At 49.0% G+C, this 9,780-nt stretch overlaps 1 protein-coding gene across 1 annotated transcript; it reads right to left on the reverse strand.

Moving 5' to 3' along the window:
- Window positions 1-33: 33 nt before the first annotated feature.
- LOC130593647 (extracellular tyrosine-protein kinase PKDCC-like) lies at window positions 34-8,887 on the reverse strand. Its single transcript, XM_057398959.1, has 7 exons — window positions 8,021-8,887; window positions 7,706-7,828; window positions 5,354-5,625; window positions 4,161-4,240; window positions 3,964-4,068; window positions 2,304-2,480; window positions 34-900 (listed from the first exon to the last, which is right to left on the reverse strand). The coding sequence occupies exons 1-7, from the start codon at window positions 8,885-8,887 to the stop codon at window positions 797-799; spliced, it is 1,728 nt and encodes a 575-aa protein (XP_057254942.1). The 3' UTR covers window positions 34-796.
- Between the last annotated feature and the right edge of the window lie 893 nt (window positions 8,888-9,780).

A 9,780-nucleotide genomic window follows, 5' to 3' on the forward strand; every position in this document is an offset into this window, starting at 1 on the left:
TAAAGACTTAGACAAAAACTTCTCACAGTGTGCTTAGAATAAACATAGTAATTCTTTATCATACAGAGTCACACCTTACACATAAATAATTTGAATGTCTTGTTCTTTCATGGAAAGTAACAGAGAAAAACCTTCAAGGTTGATACATGGGATCTGGCATTACAAATCACATCGGGTCAAACCCAAATCCTGCATCCAAATATGCAGACATTTGGCTCCACAGCTGACTTATACACCACCTCCCTCCCCTGCCCTGGAAGGAATGGAATCAGGACCCTCCTTGGAAGACCACCCCCATCATCAACCTCTGGTTATAGACCCCAACCCTGCAACCTTGGCCCCATAGCTCAGATCCAGTCTTTTACATCTGCAGTGGTATGAAATCCTGGTTGGCAGCTGCAGAAGGAGCCATTGTCTTCTCCAAGATGTGTTATCCATAGGTTTTCAGAGGTGACTGAACTAACTAAGCATACCCAAGCTGGAGCCCGTGCAGCTATTTCTATTTCTTGGCTGACAAGCTGGTTACCAAAGCAGCAAGGCGACGGATTGTACAGTCTAGCAACATTTGACTACAACTGGGACTGCGGAACAGCTGTGTGGGAACAAATACCGAAGCTAGCGGGGCTGCAATGAGAAATCTGAGTTTTGATCAAGGAGGCAGCAGCATCTGACTCTATCTGGGCTGGCAGGGTGATCGCATCCCAAAGCAAAAGAAAATAAGCCATTCTTTTCAGCAGATGAAATTCTCCCCAGTGGTTTGTTCCTCCCAGGATCATTTTATGTGATCTCATTGTCTCTAAAGTCTTTCCCCTGAGGAAGGCGATCGTTTAACATAGACTACGGCGTTATCATCCGGTATTAAATCAGTCAGGCTACTCTGAAATGAGGCGAGTGGGCGTCCTGGGAAGGAAATAAAAACCCAAGTTTAATAGAGGACATAGGTTCACTTTGACCCATGCTATTTGTTACAGAAGACATAGCAACACACAGCTCGCTCAACAGAGAGCCACTCCACCCTGCCAGAGATGTATTTCACACTCCCAGCAAACTCCACATGCTTACTGAATGTGCACAACTAACACACAACTGGACCCCAGGGGCTTTTACATCTTGATTTGCTTTACCAAGCTGCCCTAAGAGGAACTAAGCATGTTCCCACAACTTTTCTTAATCCAAGTGGCAAAGTTAGGCACTCGGCATTTCAGCCATACACTTTCGGCATCTTTGGCTGCAAAGATGAGCTGTAAAAATGTGGAAGAAAACTGGCAGGAAGGGAAATATTAACAGACCGCAGGCATGGTGCAGGATGGCAGGGAACAGCATTCAAGCCAGGAGCAGCAGGAAGGGTCTTCTACTGCTGTTTCTTCATCCCCACTGCTGTTTTAAGGGGGTTCCTTGCAGCCAGGCACTGAACACAGCAATTAACAGCTGCCTTGTGAGAAACCAGATGCAATGTGTTGGGCACAGCTCACACAATCCCTTGTTGGTGTGAAACAGGCTCAAAGAGCATTGCATCGATATAAGTGTCCTTATGTCAATAGTTAGCCACATTCCAATTGCACACGAACCAATGGAAAAGCTGTGGTTTGGGCAGTTTTGGTGTTTGGGGTTTTTTTTAAATGTCTTCTAAGCCAACTAAGACATGATTCTTTGGCACCATCATGAGTGAAAACACCCATTTACCTCACTTAGTGTTTCACTTCATAAGTAACAATTTAGCCAGTGATTGAAGTGTCAGTTAAATGAGGTAATTTATAATAATTCTGAAAACCTGCTAACCATAAGAAGGTATAATCAGAGCTAATTACAGGGACAATTTGGAAATCCATTGGTTTAGGGCTTTAGTTTTGATAAAGGGGATAACAACTTGTAAGCTATGATTCTTTTAATTATAACAATAGCAACCACCTTCTTTTACATATCTTCTTTCATCTATAGAAACCCCCACAGCTTTTAGCAAACTATACATACCACAGGAATCATTTAGCCCAACACCAAAGTGAGGCTATCTCTACATGAAATAAGTAACTGTTTAATAACGCCTAGCAGTCCTGTGCCAAATTTGCAGAGGAAAGAAAGTGCAGAAAGTGAATGTAATTTCTTTCATGTTTTCTTATGAACACTCAGGGGATCCTTGGATGCCCACCACAGCAGCCATCTGATCTTGCGATTAAGGAAGGCAGTTTTTGCATGCACCCATAGACTCATGGCAGTACGAGGAGGACAGCAGCATCATCCCCACTCATGACTAAGGAAGCAGGGGCACCACATGGCAGGACCCCATCACATTTGCCTAAACTCACCTGTCCAGGTCCTCTGCTGGGTGATGATAAAGCTTTGACACTGCGATTGGGAGTTACAGATTGCGGCAGCTTCCTCAGCACTGTGAACAGAAAGCAGGCATCCCAGATGGCTGTAGGAGGGCCAGCACTTGTAGTCTTCTCCTTCCACCATTCGGAAGCCCTTTAGGGAGATGTAGTCTGGAAACAGGAGGAAGGTTTTTAGGGAAACTCTTTAGCTGCATTTCCAGTGGCTGGTTACACTATATACTTAGTGTGTTGCACTTCAGTGAAGCTGTAAGGAATGTGATAGTGATAGGTTGAACTGATGTACCTAGATGGAGTGAGTGCAGCTGCAACGTTCAAAGAAACTTAAATCGTGACTTTTGGTTCTGCTATGTAGCACACAACAGCAGTTTCTCCACAGATGTAAGGGAGGGATCAGAGCTCTCAAGGGTGAAGGGGCAGGGAAGCGACCACAGGGGTGTGTGAGAGGTGAAAGCTGATGTGCTTCTTCTCCAGAGAAGCCAACACCACAATGGCCTCTCCTACACCCCAGCCCCAACAGCTGAACCAGCTCATCACAGATCCAGCACTCAGCTACATGGGGCACATGCTGGCCCACCCATAGGTGTGGGAGACTTAGGAACCTCACTGGGGGAAAGGGAGGCCAGGTCTTGCTCCAGTGGGATACAAAAGACCTGACAAGCCTGAGCAGACATGTTCAGGCTATTGTTCGTTGACTGCTAAGAGTATCTCCCTACCTTCCCACACCCCTAGGATGGTGATTGTTTTGGCACATTGCTACTGGGCAAGTTGTGAAGCCAACAGGTAGGTGTTGCTGGAAAATACTAGTAATTTCTGTTAAAGCTGCTGGTCCTTCAGTGCAAATGACAGGATATCTTTGTTCATAATGGTGCAAATTCCAGTTCTTTCACACATAAAGAGATTTCCTTTGGCAGGCCACCAGTGCCACTCCATCTCAAGTGAACGCTCAGGAAAATGTAAGCCACAGTAACCACTGGGCTTTTGAAGCATTTCTTTTGATTAGCCTCGTTTCTACCACCAAATGGGTCTCTTCCTCATAAAAGTTCATTTATCTATCCACAGGTCCAATAAGATGGTCTTCAGAAAAAAAGAAAGTTAGAGGGCACCAGTGCCCCAGCTCCTCTGCCACATTCATCTCAGTGTTGTCACCCCCCCCACTGTACATTCCCACAATAACTTGTGCTAAACAGCCAGAAGCTACCAAGTGAAACAGGAAGTTACAGTATCAGCCTGGAAAACTGACCTATTGGTCCATAGGATAAGCTGACCCTGAAGAGAGACAGGAAACACTCAGTTTGCCACTCTTGTCTAGTCACTTAAGCAATCCCAAATATATTCACTTGAAACACTGGTGTGCGTTATAAGAATTTAGAAGTATTATAAGTATTTAGAAGCAGTGCAAGCATACCTCCATATGGAGGCCAGATTGTCTGCACTGCTTTTACTTTGCAAAGCAGTGCAATCATGCATAGCATCCATGAAAAAACAACAAAAGACTGCTCAAAAAAAAGATACTTTTGGTGCTTTTCCCAGTGACTACACCCTGCCTGAACGTATGGGAGATCAGAATTTGACCAGTTACCAAGTTCCTCACTCCCTCAGTAGTCATGTTATTAAAGCATTCAAAATCATGTACCTTTTAAAAGCAGAGGTCTTTTCTGCAGGTAGAGCCCAGACTTGTAGAGATGTAAAACCTTTTCAAAAGCTTTCAGGGTTTCATTTATTCCATATTGTAAATCACCTACATTTAAAGGAAAAGATGACAAGATGAGCCATTCCAAAAATAACATTTAGAGAGTTCTAATAAAGAAGTTTATGAATATTAGCTGGTACCTGTTGCATTCAGAATATCGCTCAAGAAGGGTCGCAAAGCTGGTGGTGCAGAGTGTGGCAAAAGATAGGTGAAAAAATACCTGCAAAAATCCCACATACTGATGAGAATGCAGTCGCTTCATTTCCATGGTAATTAAGTTGTCTACGTTTTCCTGTGACTCCATCATCCATATGCAACTAGTAATTCTACTTGTTTGTTGAGCTATGCTTGAGCCCTTCATTGGTATCTCACAGACAGCTCCTGTGACTTGGGCTGAAAGCTTGGTCCTTGCAGCACGGCATGCTGGCAACCACTACATGAAAAGCCTTGCAAAGGTGCACGCAATGGAGCTTTCCCTCATTCTCAGGGCCCATTTTGTACACTAAGCAGTGCATTTCTCACCAAAAAAAAAACAAAAGAAGACTCATGCAAGACCCTTCCCTTGCCCTGTAAATGTTTGGCATTCTTATTGTCCCTGGAAAAGCAGGACAACTCATTCCCTCAACCTTCCAGAAAACTGTTCTACAAGAGACAAGCTCGCTAGTGCAAGGCTGCAATAATCTATGCGGGATTTGCCCTTTAACACTGAATCCTGCAAATTCAGGCTCCCTAAGTCCTTCTATGTAAATATCCAGCTGCCAAGGTTTGCCCCCACTCTCAACCTGCCAAGCATCAATGGTGAGTGAAGTCCTCACACTTTCAGCTGGTGGTCTATAAGAAATGCCACAGCAGTCTCAGCCCCTTGCCCTTTTCCTGTTTCACTGCTCTTCCATAGGTTCCCATAGTCTCCACAGGGATACTTGGAGTTAAAGGGAAGAGTTAGCCTGCTTGATCCCAGCAATGGGGACTCAAAGCTGTCAGGCTGTGGCAGGCAGCTGGCACTGCCTTCCTTCCAGCAAACACAGCCGGCGGAAGTCAAGTGCCAGAGCTTGTTTGGCAAACAAATTCACAGGTGCAACCTTTGGGGCAGGTTTCTAGAGGGCACTGGGAAAGGGAGCAGCAGAAGAAAGATGCCTTCATTCTCACCAGACAACAACTACACTGTTTTCCTGCCTTATAAGGAAAATAAACTTGCTTCAAAGTAATCCTTAACTACCGTTTGACAGAGGTGAAGGGGAATCACTGCATGGAAGAAACACAAGATGCCAGAGGCTACACGGCAGAGTGTGAGCTCAGCCACCCCAGATCTTCCCCCTCATCTCGCTGGACATACCGATATGCATTGAAAAGATTCTTCTTTTCATTTATTCCTTCACATTTCCCAACTGCAGAGCAGTTGAGAGGGAAGCTTTTTGTAGGGAAGTCAAGTGTGCAGTCATTATCTTCCTTGCATGACAGTTCCTCAGTGCTGGCATCATCCATGTCTGTCACTTTTAGGTTTCCATCCACCATAACAAACTGCCTCGGCTGGAAATCCAAGAGGACTATTGAACCCAGAGGAGAATGTGCCAAGTAAAACAGCAGTTCCACAAGACTCAAGCAAATCTGAGAAAGAGATGAATATGCATGGGAAAATCAGATGAAAACCGGCTATTAAATTGGAAGTAGAACAAAGGGGAGAGAGTATTCAATGAAATTAAAGGCAAAAAATGCATATGGTACTTAAAAGGTAATTATATGTATGCTACAAAATTTATTATCAACATTGCCACAGGATTTGACTGGTAAGTAGTTTAGCAACGTTTTTAAAAAACATGCATATACAGACATTTGCAGTTAGAGGAACTAGAGGAGAAAGCTGTGAGGAAAACAATAGCAGCCTTCATGTTTCAGGAGCTATACTAGCTAGCTGAAATCAGAAGGGTTTTCTCCCACTCCGGCAAAGAATTAATACATTCCCCTCCCTTCCCCCATGCTGCTCCATACAGACTGAGGCTCCATGGTCATTAATACCAGATTCATGCCTTGCTGCATCACTCAGCAGTATGAATTTGGGCACACAATCGTGCTTCTGCTAAATTAGCCAAAGCACGCAATGTACTTATTGCCAACTTTTTTGCTTCTATGTCATCTTTCTGGCAGCAGGGAAAGGTCAGGCAATACCTGATCCAGCAAAAAGCTCGGCAAATGATTTTTTAACAAACTAGAGCTAGAAGAGTATATTCACAGTGCAACAGCACTTTGTTAAAGTAGCTTTTTGCAGCAGTTTTCAGTCAGTATCGGGAGCCCTGGCACCAGACTATCATCAGCGAGGTGTGCCAGGCAGACCCGCGCCACCCCTCACTGTCTCTGATAGTGATCTGTGCAGGCTCGAGGGTTTGTTCACTTGGAACAGCTTGCAGAATCCCTGGTATCTGATGTGGCTCATCAGAGGGGAATCCCATCCGTTTAGACGCCCTAATTAGTACACAACAGGACTAGACAGTACCAGTGTAAATCCTGAATCCATGTCTTTATCACTTAAAAGATTATTAAAGCCTTAATGCCACTGTGCCAGACCTTACCAACAGCTAGTCCAGCATCATGGGTTTCTAGCTCTGCAGGATAGCTTTGACTAATTTGAGATGAGGTGCTGGGAAAGCTGTGTAGAAGCCAGTATGAAACAGTTTGTAAGCAGAAGGGGAATTCTGCAGGCCAACAGCAATGACTCTGGAAGCTATGACACTATTTTAAGTTGATTAGTGAAGCAACCATAGGAATCCCAGCTTCACATCCCACTGCTGAGCAAGCGCAGTTGCCACACTCCCCTCTGCCTTGGATGGCAAGGCTCCTCTTCAACATTAGGGACCACATGCAGGCAGGGATTTTTATTTTGGGACTTCTGCTGTGTTTTTATTTTGCCTAAAGCATTACTTGGTGACATTAAGGTATCCATGCTTCTATCTGATGCTCTCTTTCATCCTGGGAACCAAGCAAGTAGGAGTGAACCCCCATCTGAGACCTTGAGGCAAAATGTAATACAAGCTATAACCAAAATAAGTGCTATGTCACAAGTTATTTATGTTCCTGGGGAGCTTAAGAGGATGCTTAGGATACAAGGCAGATCTCACTAACAGGGATGCAATCCTACAGCAGAAGGAAAGCAATTTAGTAGTGTTCGTACTACAGTAATGCCTAAAGGGCTATGATGAGGAACATCAGACATACACATGGCGAGAGACAGGCTGCTCAGCTTGCTGCCTCGGACAGGTAATACATAGAAACAGCAAGCTTGGAGTGTGGCAAGGCAGTTTTCCCCAGTCAGACCCATCCTGCTGAGGGGCCTCGCTACGGAAGCCCCTCTGTGGATTGGAACAACATCGAAGCAAAATCAGCAATATAGTGTAATACTGGGTATTAAACACCACCCCTCTGCTGAGAAAGATTCTGCGGCCATTTCATCCAGATGTAGCTCTTTTAACATCGCCCTAGAGAGAAGGACAATAACCCTGATACGCCAGGCTAGGGCAATGTTAATGTGCTTTAAAAGGATTGAAAGCAAACCGATCTAAGGACAATTTGCGGGAGCAAACAGAGTGTCAGCATGACAACCCCGTTTGCCCAGCAGTCACCACGGGCTCTTCGCATTTACCCAGTTTGCGGTCTAAAAGCGACTGATAAAACTCCCTTTGTCTTGTTTTCTTACTTTAAATCTCTCCTCCCAGGGGGTCTGCAGAAGCTGAATCATCTCCAGGGGGGATCCCAGCTCCAGCATAGCTGTGACCCGTATTTCAGGATCTCCGCTATTATCATAGCATTGACCGTGCAGCTGTGGGGATGGAAAAAGCGATTGTCAGAGGGATGCCGCTGCCAGTGAGAGTGGGTCTGCCCCCTCCCCCTCCCCCTCCCCCCCCCCGGTGACACGGAGGGCAACAAGGGCGGATCGACCTAGCCCCAGCAAGGAGCCTCCCCCCTCCCCATCCCCAAAGGTTTCCGTGCCGTGGGCGCAGCTCCGCCGTACCTGTACGATGCCGGGATGCCGCAGGCGCTGCAGTAGCGTCACCTCCTTCAGCAGCTTGTAGGCGGCCAGGCGGCGGCAGCCGGCCGGCGCCCCGTAGCGCTGCACGCACTGCCGCACCTCCCGGCCCGTCCCGTGCACCGATTTGAGGGCCACGGCGCCGCCGCCCGCCAGCGCCGCCCGAGCCACCACCTTGGTGAAGCCCCATCCCAGCACGCTGACGCCCGTCGCCATGCTCAGGTCGCTGCAGCCCAGCCCGCCCGTCGCCGCCTCGCCGCCGCCCGCCGCCGCCTTCAGGCGCCGCAGGTCGCGCCGCCTCTGCCGCAACTCTTCCCGCAAGCCCGGCGGCAACTGCGGCAGCGGCGGCGGCGGGGATCCCGGCTGCCCCACACCGCTGCCACCACCACCGCGCCCGGCCGTCAGCGCCAGCAGCGCCAGTGCCAGCAGGGCCAGCAGCGCCAGTAGGGCCAGCAGCGCGGCCGCGCTCAACCGAGCGCGCCGCCACGCTCGCCCCACCGCTGCCGCCGCCATGGGGAGCGGGGCTGCGCCGCAGCGGACTCCGGCCGCTCTGCCGCCCGCGCTGCTCCGCACCGGGGAAGGCGAGCGCTGCCGAAGGGGCGTGTCGGGCAGGAGCCCCCCCGCGCCCGAAACCTCCACCCCCGGCCCGGCCCGGTCTTGCGGGGGCAACCGCTCCCAGAGGGGGGCCCCCGGGGCTGCGGTGCCCGGATCCCCTCGGGGAGGGGTGGGCGCTGCGGCGACAGAGCCGAAGAGGTTCAGGGAGAGGCGGCCCGCGGTGGGAATCAAAGCTGCCGCGAGCAGCGGTACATCCCCGCTGACGCCTGCCCCGCCCTCCCGACGGAGGCTGTTCATGGCAAAACCCGTGGATCTTACGGGTGTGAAATCCGTCCGTCGTGCTACGGCTACCGCAGAGTGCAGCCGAGGGATGGAAAACGGACTGAAATTAGCACAAGTTGAGATATCACGTTCCCGTGCCTCCGAAAAGCCGCAGATTAGGTTTCTAAGAAAGCAAACGCTGGAAGTCTCTCTGGTTAGAAGGTTGAAACAGCAAAACGCTGGTGAAAGCATCGAACTGTAATTCTTTTCCAGGAAAAACGCCACCAGAACCCCTCTGCCTAAACCCGCCAATCCAGACAGAAAATGCAATATCATTTATTTGTGAGGACATCCATATGGCTGGTGGTACACAGGCAGCGCAGGGCTGCCTTCTGCCACACGCAGACATCTGCACAGGGGAGAGCGCTGCCGGGATAGCTGCGAGGAAGCGGAGCGGAGTGCTGCCTCCTCTCTGTCCCTGCGTTTATACACCTGTCTGCACCGGGCGCTGCTGCGCAGAAGCTCGGTCGGGTTAGCTTAGGCCAAAGGCAGATGCATTTTATCTGCTTCTGATGTAGGCAGTATGCCGCTAGCTCTCCTCACTGAGTGGCCTGAAACACCAGCCCCCTCTATACTACTGGGTTAGAAATTAAACAACGGTCTGCCTCTCTGCCTGCTTTGCTTCAGTATCTGCTGTAATCTCTTATGGCACAACTGGCCTAAGGGACCCTCCCCAGAGGGAGCAGGGTGACATTTAGACTGGTGACGTAGCCTCCTCATGAGCACTCCTGCCAGCACGAGGAGACCAGCGGTTGCGGTGGGTGAGATTACACAGGGGTTGTTCTAGCCATGATCAGGCAGCGGGACCACTCAGTCCTGCAGTATCGGCATTGCCCTGGGACACGTCTGCTCCTCCTTGGCTCACTCAA

The sequence above is a fragment of the Pezoporus wallicus genome, unplaced genomic scaffold (assembly GCF_028554395.1).
Source record: "Pezoporus wallicus isolate ANWC-B61680 ecotype Strahan unplaced genomic scaffold, APGP_CSIRO_Pwel_v1 contig_8218, whole genome shotgun sequence".
Lineage (NCBI taxonomy): Eukaryota > Metazoa > Chordata > Aves > Psittaciformes > Psittacidae > Pezoporus > Pezoporus wallicus.

Bases quoted from the DNA above. Each gene is read 5' to 3' on its own strand.
- LOC130593647 (XM_057398959.1), bottom strand. From the start codon at position 8,887: ATGAACAGCCTCCGTCGGGAGGGCGGGGCAGGCGTCAGCGGGGATGTA. The intron at 4,241-5,353 runs GTATGTCCAGCG...GGATTTTTGCAG, and splicing joins AATCTTTTCAATGCATATCG to GTATTTTTTCACCTATCTTT. The intron at 2,481-3,963 runs GTACATGATTTT...TCCTGTTTCCAG, and splicing joins AAGACCTCTGCTTTTAAAAG to ACTACATCTCCCTAAAGGGC.